Source organism: Triticum urartu, chromosome 4A (genome assembly GCF_056163025.1).
Source record: "Triticum urartu cultivar PI428250 chromosome 4A, HENAU_Tu73, whole genome shotgun sequence".
In the NCBI taxonomy this organism is placed as follows: domain Eukaryota; kingdom Viridiplantae; phylum Streptophyta; class Magnoliopsida; order Poales; family Poaceae; genus Triticum; species Triticum urartu.
Window position 1 is genome coordinate 274,637,006 of NC_141876.1, and position 22,511 is coordinate 274,659,516.

General features: G+C 53.2%; 1 protein-coding gene across 1 annotated transcript; it reads left to right on the forward strand.

Annotated features, from left to right (window-relative positions):
- Positions 1 to 18,623: 18,623 nt before the first annotated feature.
- LOC147975575 (uncharacterized) lies at positions 18,624 to 21,048 on the forward strand. The gene is made up of 2 exons (XM_087520492.1): positions 18,624 to 19,166; positions 20,989 to 21,048. Exons 1-2 carry the CDS (start codon positions 18,624 to 18,626, stop codon positions 21,046 to 21,048), a joined length of 603 nt encoding a protein of 200 aa, XP_087376618.1.
- The last annotated feature ends 1,463 nt before the right edge of the window (positions 21,049 to 22,511 follow it).

The following is a 22,511-nucleotide window of genomic DNA, read 5'->3' on the forward strand; positions in this document are numbered from 1 at the left end:
ACTCCGGCTAGCCAAAGAAATCGGCATCCATCGGATCCTTTGCTATGGCGACTCAGACTTGGTGGTCCAACAGTCGTCTGGCGATGAAATGCTAAGGATGCAAACATGGCGAGTTACCGCTTCCTCGTCCAGCAGATCATCGGATATTTTGAACGGTGCGAGTTCCTTCACATGCCACGGAATGACAACGAGCAGGCTGATGCCCTGGCACGGATCGGCTCCACCCGCCAAGCAATACTAGCTGGCGTTTCCCTTTAGTGCCTCCGCAAGCCATCTATCAAGCCTTCTCCAGAATCCGAGTCCATCTTCGTGCCGGCTGCTCCCAAAGCAGTCAGATACGACTTGGGGCCGCAGCAGCCGGCCCGGGGACTTCGGTAGATGGCTCGGGGACTTCGCAACCCGACCCAGGGGCTGCAGGAGTCGGCCCGAGGACTCCATCAACGTAGCAAGTAGTGGGTGACTCCACCCTGCCGCCTCCCAACCCAACCGCCCTAGTACTAGTGGCTGTGATGACTGTGGATGAAGTCCAAGCACCATCCTGGGTGCAACCTATCCTCAAATTCCTGGTGAACAGAGAGCTGCCAGCTGATGAGATCTCAGCCCAGCAGGTGCAGCGCCGAGCAAAAGCCTGCACGATAGTCAACAGAGAGCTTGTCAGACGTAGCGTGACTGGGGTCTTCCAGCGTTGCATAGAACCAGAGAAGGGCCAAGCAATCCTCAAACATATCCACTAGGGCGAGTGTGGCCACCACGCGGCCTCCAGATCCCTTGTCGCCAAAGTTCTCTGCCATGGTTTCTTCTAGCCGAATGCTTTGGAGGACGCCAAGGATTTGGTCAAGCGTTGCAAAGGGTGCCAGATATTCAGCTCCAAGCAACATCTGCCGGCTTCTACGCCCAAGACCACCCCCTCACTTGGCCCTTTGTCGCATGGGGACTGGACATGTGGGACCATTCAAGATAGCACGCAGCGGCCTGACCCATCTGCTTATCGCCGTGGACAAATTCACCAAGTGGATCGAAGCAAAGCCAATCAAGAAACTGAATGGTCCGACTGCTATGACTTTCATCGCAGACATCACCGTCCGATATGGTGTACCACACAGCATCATCGCCGACAATGGCACAAACTTTGCCAAAGGTACCTTGGCTCGTTTCTGCGCGACGCGGGGCATCCGACTGGACTTAGTGTTCGTTGCCCATCCACAGTCAAACGGCCAAGTCGAGCAAGCAAACGGCCTCATCTTGTCTGGCATCAAGCCTCGACTGGTCGAGCCACTGGAGCGCTCGGCCGGCTGCTGGATTGACGAACTGCCGGCCGTCCTTTGGAGCCTCCGCACCACTCCAAACAAGTCAACTGGCTTCACCCCCTTCTTCCTCGTGTACGGGGCCAGGGTCGTCATCCCAACTGGCATTGAGTTCGACTCACCTCGCATCAGCATATACACGGAGGCGGAGGTGAAAGATGCACGAGAAGACGACGTTGATCTGCTAGAAGAGGGCCGGCTGTTGGCACTCTGCCGGTCTGCCATCTACCAGCAGAGTCTGCGTCGCTACCACAGTTGGAAGGTCAAGCCAAGATCCTTCCAAGAGGGAGACCTTGTGCTCCTGCTGGTCCAGCGAACAGCCGACCAGCACAAGCTCTCAACCCCTTGGGAAGGCCCTTTCGTCATCAGCAAAGCTTTGGGCAACGACTCCTACTACCTCATTGATGCACAGAAGCCCAGAGCATGCAAGAGAGACGACTCTGGCAAGGAACCAGAGTGCCCATGGAATGCAAATCTCCTTCGAAGATTTTATAGTTAATGCAGTATGTACCACGCTACCTTTTGTATTAAGCGCAAAGACATCGGGGCCCTCGAGGAGCGCTCGGGGGCTACCCTTTTTATCTATATGATAAATTTTATGCCTATGAATGTGTTATTTCATTATTCTGCCTGGCACCGGGTTCGACCAGTCAGCCCGGGGGCTTGCCGCCTTGTACTATGTCGGTGCTACCTGCAGTCGGACAAGTAATGTGCCGACACCTAAGCCCTATCTTGCCATAAGCCGCAGCTCGCAGAGCGACTGTTCGGCTGGCAAGAGTTAAAGGCAGGAAATGGTGCTCACATGTAAATTGGCTAAGGACCAAAGCACTCACATAGGCCAAGCCGGCTCCTCACATCGCCGACCGAGTGCTGCGCAGTCGGCCGGCAGGCTTCTCACTTAAAGTTGCTACGTTCCAAATGGCCGAAGTACTTACCTTCCCAAAAAATGCCAAGTACTTGACCCAGCCATAGACTGCAGAGCGGCTGTCTGGCTGGCAAGGCGGCAGCCAAGGAAAGGCAGCAAAGGAAAGAAGCCAAAGGAGTAGAAAAGCAAGACAAGTTAGAACTCGGCGAAATTAATTTACATAGCAAAAGGACCTCGGCCGGCATTCAACAAAGTTTGAATACACCCCAACGGGTGGAACTGCGCAAATTTAACAAGTTTGTTCAAAAGACTACCAAAGCAGGAAAAGATAAAATAAAACTGGCCGCCTAGGCCAGAGGAGCAGAAGGCGGGTCTGGCAGGTTGGTGGAGTCGGCGGCGCCAGCTGGCGGGGTGGTCATCTGGCGAGTCTCGGCTTGGTCACCGTCGGCAGCAGTCGGCGAACTCGCACGCGGCTCGTTGCTCGATGCTCGATCGAGCTGAGGCTAGCTATCCGCTCCGTCCTCCGGTGCGTCGTCTTCACCATCCCCGCCTTCCTCGTCCTCGCCCTCGTTGCTCGAGGCAATTTCCTCCACCGAGTCCTCGTCATTGTCCGGGTTCAGCTCGAACAAGTTCGGCGGCACCTCGGCGCCCTCCTCGTCCAGCTCGGGGAGGAAGACACCGATATCGGTGTACTCGGCGATCCTCGCCGCGCGTCGAGTGAGCACATGCCCCACCGCCGCTAACTCTTCGCTGGCCTCTTGCCGGAACATGGACAACTAGGCTAGGTTTAGCCCAGGATACCATGCCTTGCCAAACTCCAAGGCCTACTGCGCGCCTGCCCGGGCTGTGGAGCCCTTCCACGCCTCGAAATGGCCGACAACCACCTCTAACCAGTCGGCGGTCTGACTGGGGGCGCGTGGAGCTGGAACGCCTGGCCAGAGGGCGGACACCACCTGGGCTCCGACGCGCTACAGACGGCGGAGCGCCTGATGAGCCGGCTAGAGACGACCTTTAACGGTAAGAAGCTACTCGCCAAGGGTCCGTGGGGCGTTGGGCATGATTTCTGCTCCAGCTTGTCTTCGCTCGTCGCGGCGAGCTTCGACGACTTGGCTGGCGGCAACGACATGACCAGGGAAGTACTCTGCGCAAGAAGGAAAAAGAAGCATGAAGCCGGAAGCCGACTCATATGACAGTCGGCAAACGAAAGAAAGGAAAAGGATAACTCACCATCGAGCATGTCCTCGATCTCGCCGTAGCCGTCGGACAGAGCTTTCTCCCTCTCGGCCCAGCCCGAGCGTTCAGTCTCGAACTCGGCCTGGAGCGTGGCCTCGCCGTCCTTCGCCTTCTGGAACTCCGCCTTGTGCCGGTCCGCCTGATTAGCCAGCTCCTTGACCAGGCGGTCACGCTCCTGGGCCGCCTTGCTGCACTCTTCCTCCTTGGCGCGTAGTGCAGTTTGGGTTGGCCCAGGTGCTGCTGCAAGTCGGTGGCCGCTCCTGCAGAAGACAAGAAAGAGAAGACAATCAACAAGTCAATAAAGGGAAAGTGGTTGCCGGAAGATCCGGCCCGATTGCTCAGCAGTCGACCCGAATCTCGGGGGCTACACCCTGCGGGTGCGCTGGCGCGCCCCGCGAGAACGAGGACGGAGTGCTTACTCCAGCTTTCGGACAAATCGGTGGTCTGCTTGGCCAGCTCCCGGACATGGGAGTTGAAGGCGGCCGTGCAGATGTTCTGGTAATCCTGCAACAAAGACAACAAAAGAAAAGAAAAAAATTAGCACTCGGAACTTACCTTTAAGTTCTGAGCCGCCTGCTCAGCAGCCGGCCCGGAACTCGGGGGCTACACCCAGTGGGTGCGCTGGCGCGCCCCCACGAAAGATTGCAAGAATAAAAAACAAAGCAAAGGAGCGTACCCGGATGGCTGCTCGCGTCGACAGGAATGCCTTCGTCTACTGCTGGAGGGCGGTGCCTTGGGCCTGAAGCTGGGCTTGCACGTCCTGCGTTGCCTTGTTCAGCATGCTTGTCCCGCCCCCAGGCATCCACTCTGGTGGGACGACACTGGTAGCCTCCGCTTCAGGCGCCGACGAGCTTCCGGCCCCGATCTCTTGCGGCAGTGGCGTTGAGGTCACCTTCACCGCATGCCGACGTGCTGGAGTACGGACCACAGGGTCACCCCCCACCAGCTCGCCACTAACCAGTGGCGCCAGCGGCATGTCAGGCCGACTGCCATGGGCCTCGACAGTCAGCGCTTGCGGAGGCGCCTCCGCCCCCAAGATGATGGCGTCGCCCCCTCCCCTCTCCATGACCGGTTGTTCGTCGCCGGATCCTCTAGTTGGTGCCAGGGTCTCTGGCGCCGGTGGCGCGGCGCGTAGAGGGATGATGAGTTGCGGATTCTGGCCGCGTGTGGCCTATTCTGCTTGCGCCTCGGCGGCCGCATCTGCCTGGGCCTTGGCAGCGGCATCCACCTGGGCCTTGGCCACGGCGTCGGCTTGGGCCTTGGCCGCCGCATCTGCGTTCGCCTACGCCGCCTTGGTCGCTGCCGCCTTCTGCCGTTCCGCCTCCTCCCGCTCCCCGCGCGCCTCCTGCACATTCCTCTCCGTCGCTTCGTGGAGGTCGGCAAGCGTGATGAGGACATGAATACCATTGTTACACCCACAGTCCCTACTGTTACATATACTGGACCAATTACTAGAGCTCGCGCACGCCAATTAAATTACCAGGTACTTTCGTTTCTTGGTAATGATTCTAATGTTCATGAGATTATGATGCTGCCTAAATTGGATACATTTGTTTTGCTTACAAATGAAGGTCCTAGCTTGGAGAAGGATGAACATTGGAGCAAGAACACGAATGGAGTTGATGGCATGCGCAAGGGGATCAAGAACGGAGTTACAAGTGATGATTTCAGGACTTTGAAGCCGCCATAAGGAGTGCATGAAGCCTTGGACGAAATATACAAGATGCCACTTCATAATATTCGTCCATAGGCTATTCTAGGTGCTGCGTCACCTTATTAATGGGCCAGGCCCATGTAATTTCGAAATACTTAAGTATAGGCTATTTTTAGAGTCCGTATGTGTGGGGAAACAAGAGTTAGGGTTGGTTTCGGACCCCACCCTCAAGGGCCACGAAATTCCCCTCTCTTCCTCCATATATACAGCCCTTAGGGCGTCGTTTAGACTTGGGTTTTGTTTAGATTAAAAGTTCGCCATAGCTGCAACTTCGCGTACTTCGTTTGTGTCCAACGACCAGACCAAGACGTCACAGAACCCCACCTTGATCAATAAAGCTTTCATCTTATATTCGCAATATCCAGATTGCAATCTCAGCTTCTTGCTTGTTCTTCGTTTGCTCGCAGGAAACAGGCCCTCGTGGTCAGGTTGATCGTGCTCCGGCGTGGTCAATAACCCCTCGGAAGTTGGTTTAGCGATTGCTAAGGCGCGACGTCTCGCACGTTCGTAGTCGGATCGTCAAGGTCGACTCCCACAGAAAACGATAGCCACCATCTCATCGAAACATCGGGACACCTTTGCCTCTATCAAGTGGTATCAGATTTCCAGGTTGCTCGGTGAGATTTTACAGTTTTTCGTAGATTAGATCGAGTCTGTTCTTCATACCTACAGTCCACGAAAAAAAAAAAGAGTCTGGAGACCCCCGGGCAGTTTGTAGGCCAAAATTTTCACGGGCAAAATTTTTTTTCCCTATCCTATTTTTAGGCTTTTCTGAGTCTTTTGAGCCACGTGCCATCATAGTGATTTTTTGTCGCACTTTTTCGTCGTCGCTGCCCTGATTTCCGAAAAAAAAAGTGAATTTTTTTTTTCGTGCCCATCCTATCAGTTTGACGAGGGAAGAGTTTTGAGACACTCGCCATTATAGTAATTTTTCGCAAAAAAAAAGAGGAGCGCAAAAAAAAAAGAGGAGCGCAAAAAAAAAGCGAAAAAAAAAAGTTCCAGAGTGTGCTTTTCCCTTATTTACGTGCAGCGCCGTGATTTTGTTAGTGTTCTAGGCTCGCGTCTCTAGCACGGTCTAGCCTAGGACCAGCACAGTACCGTCGGTGAGCGTTTATTCAACTTTGCATCTCTGAATTGATTATTGCTGACCCTTTTTGCTACCATACTATAAGCCTTCCCAGCTCCACATACCTCTACGTTGTGCGTTTGACTCTCCCTGGCAATCGCTCTATCCAAGCTTTTGAGAGTTTTGACTACAACGGTTGCCGATCACCGCCTGCTGCTGGGTAAGAACTGGTAAGAATTTGAGATTTGCTTGACGGATTTGTGACACCCGCCACCACCACCTCTTGTTAGTATTCTGTAGGATCATATTCTTGTGTGTTTTCTATTGTTGCTAACCATGGCAGGATCACAAGCCGACGAGACTGACTGGGAGAACATGACGAATCAGGAGTTGCATGATAAATTTCAGCAAATGATGAATGGACAGGTGCAGGATGTGCTAAACAGATTTGAAGAGGCCATGGAGAAGATAGATGACATGGAGAAGACGTTCGAAACAAAGCTCGATGACAGGTTTAATGAATTGCTCGCGCGTCTTCCACCACCACCACCGGCTGCACCTAATGCACCTCTACAACAACAACAACGACGACTACCTACACATCGTGAAACAGCCCTCCGCCGAGCGAGCCGTCTCCCTCTTGCACCTGGCCAAACTGTTGGTGCTGCTGTTGCTACTTCTGTGGCTCCTGCTGCTGATGCGGAGGAGGATGATTTTGCTGGCGATTACGAGGATGAGGTTGATCAAAATCAGAACTACGTGCCACCACCAGCACAGCAACCATCAGGTCGTCCACATGCAAATAATGGCAATGGTAGGGCTCACCCTCAGGTACGAGATCATGACCATCTCCCTAAACTAAAATTGAATATTCCACCATTTGAGGGTAGATATGTTCCTGATATATATCTTACTTGGGAGTTAGAAACTGAACAACGATTTACATGTTTACAATATCCCGAGGAGAGACGTGTTCCTGCTGCTGTTTGTGCATTCACTAGTTTTGCATGTGTTTGGTGGTCTGAGCATTGTAGATTATATCCCATTCCTGCTACTTGGGCTGCTTTGAAAACTGCTATGCGTACTCGTTGGGTTCCACCATATTATCAACGTGAATTACTTCAAAAATTGCAGCGCTTAAGACAGGGAAAAAATTCTGTAGAAGAATATTATCAGGAATTACAAACTGGCATGATTAGATGTGGTATTGTTGAGGAGAATGAAGCTATGCTTGCACGTTTTATGGGTGGATTAAATAGAGAGATTCAGACGATTCTAGAGTATAAGGAGTATACTAATATCACTCGTTTATTCCATCTTGCTTGTAAAGCTGAACGTGAAGTGCAGGATCGACAGGCATTGGCGCGGACTAACTTTTCTGCAGGTCGACCTTCTTCATGGACACCACGTGCATCATCTACTTCCACACGTTCTGCTTCACCGGCGCCTCCGTCGGCTACCACCTCCAACCGTGATACAATAAAGCAGGCACAATCACCACTATCTGCCAAGAGCACACCTTCTGGGCCTGCAAAGAGCTCTTCGTCATCCATGGCATCGACAGGGCAAACACATGATATTATTTGTCGACGTTGCAAGGGTGGAGGTCATTATGCGCGAGAATGCCCATCTAAGCGTGTGATGATTGTTACTGAGGATGGTGGGTATGAGTCCGCTAGTGACTATGATGAGGAGACATTGGTTCTTATTACACGTGACGAACACGGTGGAGACGATTCTGATCATGAGACGCAATACATGGCTCCTGAAGATGCTGACAGGTATGAATGTTTAGTTGCTCAACGTGTTTTGAGTGTGCAGGTTACACAAGCTGAGCAAAATCAGAGGCATAATTTGTTCCATACAAAGGGAGTTGTGAAGGAACGTTCTGTTCGCGTGATCATAGATGGAGGGAGTTGCAACAACTTGGCTAGCATCGAGATGGTGGAGAAGCTATCTCTCACCACAAGACCACATCCACATCCTTACTACATCCAATGGTTCAACAACAGCGGCAAGGTTAAGGTAACACGTATTGTTCGTGTGCATTTTAGTATCTCTACATATGCTGATTATGTTGATTGTGATGTGGTACCGATGCAAGCATGTTCCTTATTACTTGGTAGACCATGGCAATTTGATAAAAATTCTATTCACCATGGTAGAAACAATCAGTATACTCTTGTTCATAAGGATAAAAATATTACTTTGCTTCCTATGACTCCTGATTCCATTTTGAAAGCTGATATTAATAGAGCTAATAAAGCAAAACAGGAGAAAACTAAGAGTGAAAATCAGATTGTGGCAAAAGAATTTGAGCAACAAATGCAGCCTAATAATAATAAACAATCTAGTGTTGCTTCTGAAATTAAATTGAAAAGTGCATGTTTACTTGCCACCAAATCTGATATTGATGATCTAGATTTTAGCAAATCTGTTTGCTATGCTTTTGTGTGCAAAGAGGCATTATTTTCATTCGAGGACGCGCCTTCCTCTTTGCCTCCTGCTGTCACTAACATTTTGCAGGAGTTCGCCGACGTCTTTCCACAAGACGTGCCACCGGGATTACCACCTATTCGCGGGATTGAGCATCAAATTGACTTAATTCCCGGTGCATCATTACCCAACCGTGCACCATACCGTACCAATCCAGAGGAGACGAAGGAGATTATGCGTCAAGTACAAGAACTGCTCGACAAAGGTTATATACGCGAATCCCTTAGTCCTTGTGCTGTTCCTATCATTTTAGTGCCGAAAAAGGATGGTACGTCGCGTATGTGCGTTGATTGTAGAGGCATTAATAATATTACTATTCGTTATCGTCATCCTATTCCTAGGCTAGATGATATGCTTGATGAATTGAGTGGCTCTACAATATTCTCCAAAGTTGATTTGCGTAGTGGTTACCATCAAATTCGTATGAAATTGGGAGATGAATGGAAAACAGCATTTAAAACTAAGTTTGGATTATATGAGTGGTTAGTCATGCCTTTTGGGTTAACTAATGCACCTAGTACTTTCATGAGGTTAATGAACGAAGTTTTACGTGCCTTCATTGGACGATTTGTGGTAGTTTACTTTGATGACATATTGATTTATAGCAAATCTTTGGAGGACCATTTGGAACATTTACGTGCTGTTTTTATTGCTCTACGTGATGCACGTTTGTTTGGTAACCTTGGAAAGTGCACCTTTTGCACCGACCAAGTATCTTTTCTTGGCTATGTTGTTACTCCACAGGGAATTGAAGTTGATAAAGCCAAGATTGAAGCTATTGAGAGTTGGCCGCAGCCCAAAACGGTCACACAAGTGAGGAGTTTCCTTGGCCTCGCTGGTTTCTATAGGTGTTTTGTGAGAGATTTCAGCACCATTGTTGCACCTCTCAACGAGCTTACAAAGAAGGATGTACCTTTTGTTTGGGGTACCGCACAGGAAGAAGCCTTCACGGTATTGAAAGATAAGTTAACACATGCTCCTTTACTCCAACTTCCTAATTTCAATAAGACTTTTGAGCTTGAATGTGATGCTAGTGGAATTGGATTAGGAGGTGTGTTATTACAAGATGGAAAACCTGTTGCATACTTTTCTGAAAAATTGAGTGGGCCTAGTCTGAACTATTCTACTTATGATAAAGAATTATATGCTCTTGTTCGGACCTTAGAAACATGGCAACATTATTTATGGCCCAAGGAATTTGTTATACATTCTGATCATGAATCTTTGAAACACATTAAAAGTCAAGCAAAACTGAACCGTAGACATGCTAAATGGGTTGAATTCATTGAGACTTTCCCTTATGTCATTAAACACAAGAAGGGTAAAGAAAATGTTATTGCTGATGCCTTGTCTCGTCGTTATACTATGCTTTCACAACTTGACTTTAAAATATTTGGTTTGGAGACCATCAAGGATCAATATGTTAATGATGCTGAATTTAAAGATGTATTGCAGAATTGTAAGGAAGGGAGAACTTGGAACAAGTTCGTTCTTAACGATGGATTTGTGTTTCGTGCTAACAAGCTATGCATTCCAGCTAGCTCCGTTCGTCTTTTGTTATTGCAGGAGGCGCATGGAGGAGGATTAATGGGACACTTTGGCGTCAAGAAGACGGAGGATATACTTGCTACACATTTCTTTTGGCCAAAGATGAGACGGGATGTTGAGCGTTTTGTTGCTCGCTGCACTACATGTCAAAGAGCTAAGTCACGACTCAATCCTCATGGTTTATATATGCCTTTGCCTGTACCTAGTGTTCCTTGGGAGGATATATCTATGGACTTTGTTTTAGGTTTACCTCGAACAAAGAAGGGGAGGGATAGCATATTTGTTGTCGTGGATAGGTTCTCGAAAATGGCACACTTTATACCATGTCATAAAAGCGATGATGCTGTTAATGTTGCTGATTTGTTCTTTCGTGAAATTATTCGCTTACATGGTGTGCCAAATACTATTGTTTCAGATCGTGATACTAAATTTCTTAGCCACTTTTGGAGATGTTTATGGGCTAAGTTGGGGACTAAGCTGCTTTTTAGTACTACTTGTCACCCCCAAACTGATGGACAAACTGAAGTAGTCAATAGAACATTGTCTACTATGCTTAGGGCTGTTTTGAAGAATAACAAGAAAATGTGGGAAGAATGCTTGCCTCATATTGAATTTGCTTATAATCGTTCATTGCATTCTACTACTAAGATGTGCCCTTTTGAAATTGTGTATGGTTTCCTACCTCGTGCACCTATTGATTTGTTGCCTCTTCCATCTTTGGAGAAGGTTAATTTTGATGCTAAAGAACGTTCTGAATTGATTTTAAAAATGCATGAGTTAACTAAGGAAAACATTGAGCGTATGAATGCTAAATATAAACTTGCTGGAGATAAGGGTAGAAAACATGTTGTGTTTGCACCTGGAGATCTTGTTTGGTTACATTTGCGTAAAGATAGATTTCCTAATCTGCGCAAATCAAAGCTAATGCCACGTGCTAATGGTCCTTTTAAGGTTTTAGAGAAAATAAATGATAATGCATATAAACTTGAGCTACCTGCAGATTTTGGGGTTAGTCCCACTTTTAACATTGCAGATTTGAAGCCTTATTTGGGTGAGGAAGATGAGCTTCCGTCGAGGACGACTTCATTTCAAGAAGGGGAGGATGATGAGGACATCAATACCATTGTTACACCCACAACCCCTACTGTTACATATACTGGACCAATTACTAGAGCTCGCGCACGCCAATTAAATTACCAGGTACTTTCGTTTCTTGGTAATGATTCTAATGTTCATGAGATTATGATGCTGCCTAAATTGGATACATTTGTTTTGCTTACAAATGAAGGTCCTAGCTTGGAGAAGGATGAACATTGGAGCAAGAACACGAATGGAGTTGATGGCATGCGCAAGGGGATCAAGAACGGAGTTACAAGTGATGATTTCAGGACTTTGAAGCCGCCATAAGGAGTGCATGAAGCCTTGGACGAAATATACAAGATGCCACTTCATAATATTCGTCCATAGGCTATTCTAGGTGCTGCGTCACCTTATTAATGGGCCAGGCCCATGTAATTTCGAAATACTTAAGTATAGGCTATTTTTAGAGTCCGTATGTGTGGGGAAACAAGAGTTAGGGTTGGTTTCGGACCCCACCCTCAAGGGCCACGAAATTCCCCTCTCTTCCTCCATATATACAGCCCTTAGGGCGTCGTTTAGACTTGGGTTTTGTTTAGATTAAAAGTTCGCCATAGCTGCAACTTCGCGTACTTCGTTTGTGTCCAACGACCAGACCAAGACGTCACAGAACCCCACCTTGATCAATAAAGCTTTCATCTTATATTCGCAATATCCAGATTGCAATCTCAGCTTCTTGCTTGTTCTTCGTTTGCTCGCAGGAAACAGGCCCTCGTGGTCAGGTTGATCGTGCTCCGGCGTGGTCAATAACCCCTCGGAAGTTGGTTTAGCGATTGCTAAGGCGCGACGTCTCGCACGTTCGTAGTCGGATCGTCAAGGTCGACTCCCACAGAAAACGATAGCCACCATCTCATCGAAACATCGGGACACCTTTGCCTCTATCAAAGCGGGTCCATGCGGCGGGTGTTGGTTGAGCCCTCCGCCGCCCCTATCACGGAAGCTGAGGCGGCCTGCTCAAGAGTGAGCAGGGCCCTGTTCAAGCAAGATAAGAAGAAACTCATTTTTTTTGCAAGAAAGGCGAAAAGAAGATGCAAGAGAAATCAAGAACTTAAGAGGACACCATCGGGGGCTGCTTCGGGGTCCTCTGGAACTGAGCCACCCTTGCGGCGGCCTCCTGCGGCCTAGTCGCAGAGGCCGTGTTCTTCGGCTTCTTCGGCCGGCTGCCGAATAGCAATGAGCCGGCTCGGCGTTTCGGCGCCGCCTGGTGCAGTTGGCGCAGTTGAGGAGCCTGCGTCCGCCTTGTCGGCGCTGTCCGGGTGGCGCGGCTCGGCCTCCTCCTCATCGTCATCCGACCAATCCTCGACGCCGCCTCCTTTGGAGCCGCCTGCTCCGCCACCGCCACCTGTGGCGTCGTCTTCTTCCAGGGCAGCTGCCCCCAAGTTGGGGTCGTCTGCGTCACTCACTGACCGGTCCGGCAGGTTGATGAGGACATGACTACCTTGGATACGACCAAAAATATTGCATACATGCATATTTGTCAGGTGATTTCTAATGCAAACTATTCAATAATCTATTTATGTTATCCAGAACAAAAATACTTCACACACTTTTGTGTTTTGTCTAATTGCAGGTGTATGGGATATTTGTACAATACACATATGAAGATAAGGGAAAAGGAGAAGTTTATGTTGTGTTCAAAAAGTCATCTCACGTCACTTTTGGGCCAAGAGAAGATAGAGTCCAAGTCTTTCACGTTCTGGATTCAGATTCGGACTGCACAGACATACCTGACTCAAAACGCCAACAACTTTTTCATACGGACTCCGAATTGGGTGATTCTTTTTTTGTTGGAAACTAGATTTCGTGCTCTTTCCAACCCAATTGGACTCACCTTCAAATTCGTCCAGAGCGTTGAGTTACGGACGAAGATCAGCCAGCTCCGGACTCAGCCGGCTCGTTGCTATTCGGCAGCCGGCCGAAGAAGCCGAAGAACACGGCCTCTGCGACTAGGCCGCAGGAGGCCGCCGCAAGGGTGGCTCAGTTCCAGAGGACCCCGAAGCAGCCCCCGATGGTGTCCGCTTAAGTGCTTGATTTCTCTTGCATCTTCTTTTCGCCTTTCTTGCGAAAAAAAATTGAGTTTCTTCTTATCTTGCTTGAACAGGGCCCTGCTCACTCTTGAGCGGGCCGCCTCAGCTTCCGTGATAGGGGCGGCGGAGGGCTCAACCAACACCCGCCGCGTGGACCCGCTTGCCGACCTCCACGAAGCGACGGAGAGGAATGTGCAGGAGGCGCGCGAGGAGCGGGAGGAGGCGGAACGGCAGAAGGCGGCAGCGACCAAGGCGGCGTAGGCGAACGCAGATGCGGCGGCCAAGGCCGAAGCCGACGCCGTGGCCAAGGCCCAGGTGGATGCCGCTGCCAAGGCCCAGGCAGATGCGGCCGCCGAGGCGCAAGCAGAATAGGCCACACGCGGCCAGAATCCGCAACTCATCATCCCTCTACGCGCCGCGCCACCGGCGCCAGAGACCCAGGCGCCAACTGGAGGATCCGGCGACGAACAACCAATTGTTTCGTCCGTAACTCAACGCTCCGGACGAATTTGAAGGTGAATCCAATTGGGTTGGAAAGAGCACGAAATTTAGTTTCCGACAAAAAAAGAATCACCCAATTCGGAGTCCGTATGAAAAAGTTGTTGGCGTTTTGAGTCAGGTATGTCTATGTAGTCCGAATCTGAATCCAGAATGTGAAAGACTTGGACTCTATCTTCTCTTGGCCCAAAAGTGACGTGAGAGGACTTTTTGAACACAACATAAACTTCTCCTTTTCCCTTATCTTCATATGTGTATTGTACAAATGTCCCATACACCTGCAATTAGACAAAACACAAAAGTGTGTGAAGTATTTTTGTTCTGGATAACATAAATAGATTATTGAATAGTTTGCATTAGAAATCACCTGACAAATATGCATGTATGCAATATTTTTGGTCGTATCCAAGGTAGTCATGTCCTCATCACAGGTACTCATGACCCTGCTCCAGGGCGTTGGCTGCCGACTGGGTTGTGAAGATCTGCATCGTGGCCGAGTGATCAGGCGGCAAAGCAGAGCCCGAAAAATAAAGAGAAAAAAGAGTTAAGGACTCACCGCGGGCGGCGGGTGTGCGCGGGAGTACGACCACTTGCCGAACTGCCACTCCGCCTCCGAGAGATTGCAGTTCGAGATGTGGTTCACCAGCTGGGCCACCTCCGTGTCCGTCATCTCCTTGGTGCACATCCAGTGCGGGTCTCGATGCCTGCTCTGTCGGCTTTCTGGGAACAGGGGTCCGCAGACTTGCCTGCCTGCGGCCCACGGCATGGCTCTGCGAGCGGGCCTGTACGGCCCATCTTCATCAGCAAGGACTCAAGACCCTCGCGAGGGGCCAAGCCTCGCGAGGTGGACGACACAAGACCTCCTCAGGAGCGGCCTCACAAGGCTGGCTCGCGAGGGGCGGAGAGTTCAAGGCCAGGCAAACCTCGCGAGGTTCTAGTGACATGAGCCATGACGACCAAGGCCAGGCGGGCGCCAGCATGCACAATGTCCTTGTTTCCTCTTCGGTGCTAAGGAAGCAGGCGCAGGCGCGGAGTACCGAGGCGTCAAGCAAAGGTTTCCATATCAGTGCAAGAATACCAAGACCAGACGGAGGGAAAGACGGAGGTCACCGTGGAGCCCAGGACAGCGTCACCACCAGAGCCTTTTGCAGGCGAAGACTGCTTTTGTCTGGATAGGCTGTACTAGCTGTCCCTTTTCAAATTGGCCGTTGTTGGCTCCCTTCCCGCTCAATATTTGGGGAGAGGACCAGGGCCTCTATAAATAGGACTAGACACCACCGTAGCTAGGGAGATCGATCCGAACAACCACAAGTCCACCAAGCACTAGAACAACTCTCCTCAGGAGGCTATTCTTCCCATTGTACTATTCATCCTTAGCCCAAGAGGCAATCCACCACACCACACTGGAGTAGGGTATTACACCACAATGGTGGGCCGAACCAGTATAAATCTTGTTTCCTTTGTGTTGCAAGTTCGTCGAGTTAGCCCTTGAGATCTTAGCGGAGCTAGGACGTGGATCGGTAGGGGGAGATCTTCACGCGCACCCCAGTGCTCGAACCTTAAGGGTTTTACTGGAACCCGTGATCCGACATTTGGCGCGCCAGGTAGGGGAGCGCCGAAGTTTTTCTTCCGTCGATTCGCGCTCCACCATCTTCACGCCCATTCTCCATGGCTCGCGCCGCTCCGCCGATTGGATCTACGGGCGCCCATAGTGGCGCTCGGGGGCTCCGAGCCCTTGCTCCCGCCCTGCGGCAGGTGAAGTGGCCACCCAAGTTCAAGCCGGAGATTCCGCCGCGCTACGACGGCGCGGCGGACCCATCGGCTTTCCTGCTGGCGTATGAGGAAGCCGTCCTTATGGCGGGGGCGACGACAAGGTCATGGCCAACTGGCTTCCCATGGCCCTCACTGCTGCACTGCACGCCTGGCTGCTCAACCTCCCTGGATCCATGGTGGCGTCCTAGGAGGAGTTGTGTGGCCTCTTCGTTGCATGCTACGGGGAACCGGCGCACCACACGGTTGCAGCCCTCCTCGGCGGCTCGCAAGCACCACCCTCAGATCGTCACGTCAAGCTGTTCTTTCGCCAGATCAACGCCGTTTCCAAGCGCCCGGGGGCTCCACGGGCTGGGCCGCGCCCGAGGCCGACCTCACCTTCGACTCAGGGGATCATCCCGCCTCCACCGTTGGCTCGGGTGCGCTCCCAATGCTTTGCACGCCCACCATCTGCCACGTATCCATCACCAAGACGCTCATCGACAGCGGCGCCGACCTCAACGTGCTCTCCATCAAGGCCTTCAGCCTTCTTCACGTACCGCTCGAGCGGCTCCGCCCTAGCAAGACTTTCTTGAGGGTCGGTGGAGGCTTCGCCCGCCGCCTGGGGCAGACCCGCCTCCCAGTCACCTTCGGCACGCGCGTCAACTACCACACCAAGCTCATCGACTTCGACATCACCCACATCGGCCTCCCGTAGAACGCCATCCTCGGGTACCTAGCTCTAGCCCAGGTCATGGCAGCAACCCATGAACTTTACAACCTCATGAAGATGCCGGGGAGCGAGGGTGTCTTCACCATCAAGGGGGACGCCAAGGAAGCCTTGATGACGCTCAAGCTCGCCCTCAAGACCGCCGCAGCAGCGCAGCCCTCCGACTTGGACACCTCCAAGGCCAAGGGAGTCGCACCAACCAAGAAGAAGCAATTTTTCACTCAGGACAAGGCAGAAACCAATCGAGTGCCAGTCGAGGAGGACGGGTCCTCAGGGGCGACCTTTACCATAGGCTCCAACCTCGAGCCTAATCAGGAGGAGGCGTTGGTGAAGTTCTTGCGCGCAAACAAGGAAGTGTTCGCTTGCGAGCCCGATCAGCTGGTGGGGGTCACAAGAGAGGTGATAGAGCACCACCTGAAGGTGTGCCCCAATGCACGCCCCGTGAAGAAGAAGGCGAGGCGGCAGTCCACGGAGAAGCAAGCTTTCATCATCCAAGAAACCCGCAAAGCTGGAGGCTGCGGGTGTCATTCGTGAGGTTCAGTACCCAGAGTGGCTGGCAAACCCCGTCGTCGTCCCCAAGAAAGGCGAGAAGGAGCGGATGTGCGCCGAGTTCACCAACCTCAACAAGGCCCGCCCCCAAGATCCATTCCCACTTCCGCGCATAGACCAGATTGTCGACTCCACTGCCGAGTGCGACTTGCTCTGCTTCCTAGATGCGTTCTCAGGATATCACCAGATCAAGATGGTGGTAGAAGATGTGGAGAAGACGGCCTTCCTGACCCCGCGTGGGGTGTACTGCTACACCTGCATGCCTTTCGGACTATGCAACGCAGGTGCAACCTTCCAGCGGCTCATGCACATCGCCTTGGGCCGGCAGCTCGGGAGGAACGCTGAAGCCTACGTCGACGACATCGTGGTGAAGTCTCGGGAGGCGAGGACCTTGATCCAAGACCTGGAGGAGACCTTTGAAAGCCTCCGCCAGGTGGACTTGCGGCTCAACCCGGAAAAGTGTGTGTTTGGCGTCCCTTCTGGCAAGCCCCTGGGCTTCCTTATGTCCCACAGGGGGATCGAGGCCAACCCAGAGAAGGTCAAGGCCATTGAAGACATGAGTCCACCGCAAACCCTCAAGGAAATGCAGAAGCTTGCTGGACGGGTGACTGCGTTGGGACGCTTTATTTCCAAGCTGGGAGAGCGAGCCCTACCCTTCTTCAAGCTGATGAAGAAGAAGGGCCCATTCGAGTGGACCCCAAAGGCGGACCGAGCATTTCAAGACCTCAAGAGATACCTAACTAGCCCCAAGTGATGGTGGCACCTCGTCCTCTCGAGCCCCTAGTGCTCTATCTTGCCGCCACTCCCTACTCCGCCAGCGCGGCCCTAGTAGCGGTTCGGGAAGAACACCAAGCCAAGGGCACGTCGCGCCGAGCTACACCCCCAGTAGAGACGATGCGAGACCAGGGGGGCACCACAAGGGCCGCCGCAACAATAGCAGAAGAGCAAGATCAGAAGGACGACGCCCTCGAACCCCCAGGGGCCTCGGCAAGCGATCAAGCGTCGGGGGCTCCACCACCTCAAGAGGCACCCCGGCTTCCGGAAGACGCAAGCCTCATCAGCACGCCTACCCTCGTCGAGCACCCTGTATACTTCGTCAGCACAGTGTTACGGGACGCAAGAGCATGGTCCCCCATGCCTCAGAAGCTCCTGCTCGTGCTCTTGGTGGCCTCATAAAAGTTGCAGCACTACTTTCAAGGCCACCCCATCAAGGTCGTCTCAGCGTAGCCATTGGCGAGAGTGCTCAGGAGCCCCAACTCTGCTGGAAGGATCGCTGAGTGGAACATCGGGTTGTAAGCATTCCAGTTGGAGCTCAGCACTACAAGGGTCATCAAGGGAGCCGCACTCGCTGATTTCATGGCAGAATGGACAGACGCCCTGGCGCTTGAAGTAGGCGAAGACCGGTCCCTCTCGCCGGGAAGTGAGGCACCCGATGGCTGGGTCATGTATTTCGATGGTGCCTTCACACGCCAGGGCGTGGGGGCTGGAGTAGTACTCATCTCGCCCACTCAGGACAAGCTCTACTACGCTGTGCAGCTCTGCTTCCAGCAGGGCGAGAAGGTCTCCAACAACATTGCAGAATACGAAGGCCTCATAGCCGGCCTGAAGGCTGCAGTGGCACTGGGGGTAAAGCGTCTCACCATCAGGGGCGACTCGCAGCTCCTCGTCAACTTCTCCAACAAGGTATACGAGCCAAGGGACGAACACATGGAAGCATACCTCGCGGAGGTGCACAAGATGGAGAAACAATTCCTGGGCCTGGAGTTGCAGCACATGCCCCATGGCACCAATAAGGAAGCTGATAACATCGCCAGAAGAGCATCCAAGCAACAGCCCCAGGAGCCTGGAGTCCTCGAGGAGCGTCTCTTCAAGCCATCAGCAATGCCACCACTTTCAAGAACAGCTCAGCCTCGGGAGGAACTCCCACAGCCGCCTGCCACAGGAGCCCCGGCCTATGGCCCGACCTCGGGAGCGCGCCTACTCTTGGTGCTCGAGCCCCACGAGGGATGCTGGACCAAGGAATTCAAGGAATACCTGATGCAAGGGATGTTGCCGGTGAAGGAGGAGGACACGGAGCGCGTGGCCCGGCAGGCCACAACATACTTCATCCGGGACGATGAGTTATACAGGAAGCGTCCAAATGACGTTTCACTGCGCTGTATCTCCAGGGAGCAGGGGAAAGAGCTGATAGCCGACATACACGGCGGGGACTACGGGCACCATTCATTATCGCGAACCCTCGTTGGCAAGGCATTCCACAGCGGATTCTACTGGCCTACGGCACTCAATGACGCAGCTGAGCTGGTGAAGTCCTGCGAGGCCTGCCAATTCCACGCCAAGCAGATCCATCAGCCAACTCAGGGCCTCCAGACCATTCCACTCTCGTGGCCGTTTACAGTGTGGGGGCTAGATATCCTGGGCCCGTTCCCTCGGGCGCCTGGGGGCTATCAATACCTCTACGTCGCCATTGACAAGTTCACTAAGTGGGCGGAGGTTGAAGCCGTCCGCACCATCCCAACTGGCTCTGCGGTCAAGTTCATCAAGGGCCTCGTGAGCCGTTTTGGGGTCCCCAACCGCATCATCACCGATAATGGCTCGCAGTTCACTAGTAATCTCTTCAAGTCATATTGTGCTAACCTTGGAATGCAGATCTGTTACGCTTCGGTAGCACACCCCAGGAGCAATGGCCAGGCCGAACGTGCCAACGCGGAGGTCCTGAGGGGCCTCAAGACCAGGACCTTCAAGAAGAAGCTCGAGGCCTGCGGCAGGGGCTGGCACGATGAGCTTTAGTCTGTGCTGTGGTCCATCCGCACCACTGCCACCAAGCCGACGGGCGAGACCCCGTTCTTCCTCGTCTACGGAGCGGAAGCAGTCCTCCCTCATGAGGTCAGGCATCACTCCGCACGGGCCCTGGCGTTTGATGAAACACATCAGGACACCAGGCGGGGGATGGACCTCGTGCTGGGGGAGAAACGTCGCCGCGAAGCAGCACTATGGGCGAGAAGATAGCAGCAGGCGCTGCGGTGGTACCAATCTCGCAGCGTCCGCTCCAGGACGCTCAAGGTCGGTGACCTCGTCCTGAGGCGGGTCCTCTCCAGGGAAGGGCTGCATAAGCTTTCACCCATGTGGGAGGGCCCGTCCAAGGTCGTCCATGTCTCCAGGCTTGGCGCCGCGCGCCTGGAGACACAGGACGGGGTACCCATCCAGAACGCCTGGAACATTCAGCACCTCCGGAAGTTCTACCCCTGAAGAAAGGCCCAGCGCCTGTGAAGAAGGCCCGACACCTGTGAAGAAAGGCCCAGCGTCTATGAAGAAGGCTCAGCGCCTGTGAAGATCGCCGCCCGTGACACTCTCACGTAATAACGAGTGGGGCTGTACACGCCCCGGAGTCTCAGGAGTGCCGCCCTTGGGCCTCAGGGGCTCCCTCCCATGTCTTAGTGGCACCACTTAGCTCCGCGCTGGTGAGAAGACATCGAAGACTAGACTAGGTGCCGGACGCGGCTTTTCATTTGCTTTCCGAAGTTGGCTTGCCCCTCTTTAATTGAAATTTGCTTTCTGGTGTCTCTTGCTGGTCTCGCCCTTTCGCTTTCTGCCTCTGGTTCTGCCTTCATTTCTTTGGTCGACCTATACTCTCTCGCGCGTTCCTCGCAAGGGGGCTGAACATGTACCTTCGTGAGCTTCCTTCTTCTGTTTTTCGCGAGGTACCCTCGTTCGAGCCCACAAGCTGGTGCACCTCTCTCTCTCAATCCGTGCCCCTCGGGTATCGCGATATGAAGCGCTGGGTCAAGGCCAGCAGTGCCCGCGACCAAGCCTCGGGAGAACGATAAACCTCTTGATGAATTTTTTGCAGTTCCTAAGCGCCTATCAGGTCAAGGAAGCCTCGACAGGCACCGGCAAGCAAGCAAGCTCCTCATGAGGAGGAGGCTACTCCGAACAAGTCAAGCTAAGTTATCCCTATGCAAAACGTCGAAAGTTGCGACACAGTACAGGAGCAACAAACATAGCATAGTGATTGAGATCATAGTTCGATACACGCCCCTCTGGGGCTCATTCTGGTTTCTTTTTGATGCAGGAAGGAAAGGAAAAACAAAATAAAAGCGGCGTCTGCCCCTACAACGGTTCACGGGAGTAGGCTCCCGGTGCCGTCCTGAGCTCAGCCGGACCCCTCCTCGTGCTTCACGGAGGCGCGATGACGAGACGACCCACTGCGACACTCAAAGCGAGCGTGGCGGCTGGTCATAACCGCCACTGCTGGGGCTGTCGCTGGAGGAAGAGCCGCCGTAGCTGGACGGGATGTGGTCGGCCCTAAGGGCGGGTTCGCCCTCATCCTCATCACGACCATCGCTAAGGCCGATCAGCTCCTCGCCGTCGTTGACCTCGGGGCAGCACCCTACACGGCGACCATCTTCCCCAAACACCCTCACGTAGAGGGTCGCGTCACCGTCATACTTGAAGTGGAGGGTGCACCGCCTGCCCAGGCTGCGCACGCGGGCAAACGTCTACGAGCCGCGGGCAAGGGCTATGTTGCCTGCAATGGAGACCTCGACCATGACCCAGGAAGCCCTGCTGCAGCAGCCATCCGCCTGCAGCCAGAGCCCGCCTGGACCAGAGGCTGGTAGCTCATCGGCGAAGAAACGCGGGAGCTGAAGCCAGTTGCCGGCCGGGTTCTCCAACCATATGACGAACTCCAGCAGCACCTCCGCCGAGTGGAAGCGCGACCAGGGAGGCCGCGCGACCACGGCATGTCTCCCTTCATCGACAGATCCGCCGCGACCGGAGCGGCCCCTGCCACGCGAAGCGGCACTGCCACGGCTGCGCGGGCCCGCGACGGGGGTCGCAGGGTGCTTACGGGGACGACCGCGTCCACGCTTGGGTGCCGGAGAGCCGGGCCCCTCGCGAGGGGCCTTCCCTTTCTCCGAGGCGGAAAACCTCTTCGACAGCGCCATTGGTGTTTTAACTGGCGATGGAGCAAAGAGCAAGAAGCAAGCAGCATGGGAAGAGATGGGAAACGGGGGCTCCGCCCCCTCCCATTTATAGCCAAGGGTAGGCCAACCGCCAACCTCCATGATCTAAGGTAATGATGATGGTTTTTCCTTGCGTGCAGCAGGGACTTGTCAAGTCGGGCAGTTGCCGAGGCAGCGTGGGGAAGCGGAGACGCCCACGTCCAATCAACCACCATGCGTCGACCAAGGCCGCATGCTATTGGGGCCCGCGGTGCTCCGTGCTTGCCCCTTTGGTTTCGCCTTGAAGCCAAGCCCGAGCGTGCCTTGGGCCCGGGGGCTACTGTCGGCATTCTGGGAACGGGGGTCCCCAGACTTGCCTACCTGCGGCCCACGGCGTGGCTCTGCGAGCGGGCCCATACGACCCATCTTCACTAGCAAGGACTCAAGACCCTCGCGAGGGGCCAAGCCTCGTGAGGCGGACGACACAAGACCTCCTCAGGAGCGGCCTCACAACCCTGGCTCGCGAGGGGCAGAGAGTTCAAGTCCAGGCAAACCTCGCGAGGTTCTAGTGACGTGGACCATGACGACCAAGGCCAGGCGTGCGCCAGTGTGCACAGTGTCCTTGTTTCCTCTTCGGTGCTAAGGAAGCAGG

Bases quoted from the DNA above. Each gene is read 5' to 3' on its own strand.
- LOC147975575 (XM_087520492.1), top strand. From the start codon at position 18,624: ATGGAAGCATACCTCGCGGAGGTGCACAAGATGGAGAAACAATTCCTG. The intron at 19,167-20,988 runs GCATTCCACAGC...TTTTTGATGCAG, and splicing joins CGCGAACCCTCGTTGGCAAG to GAAGGAAAGGAAAAACAAAA.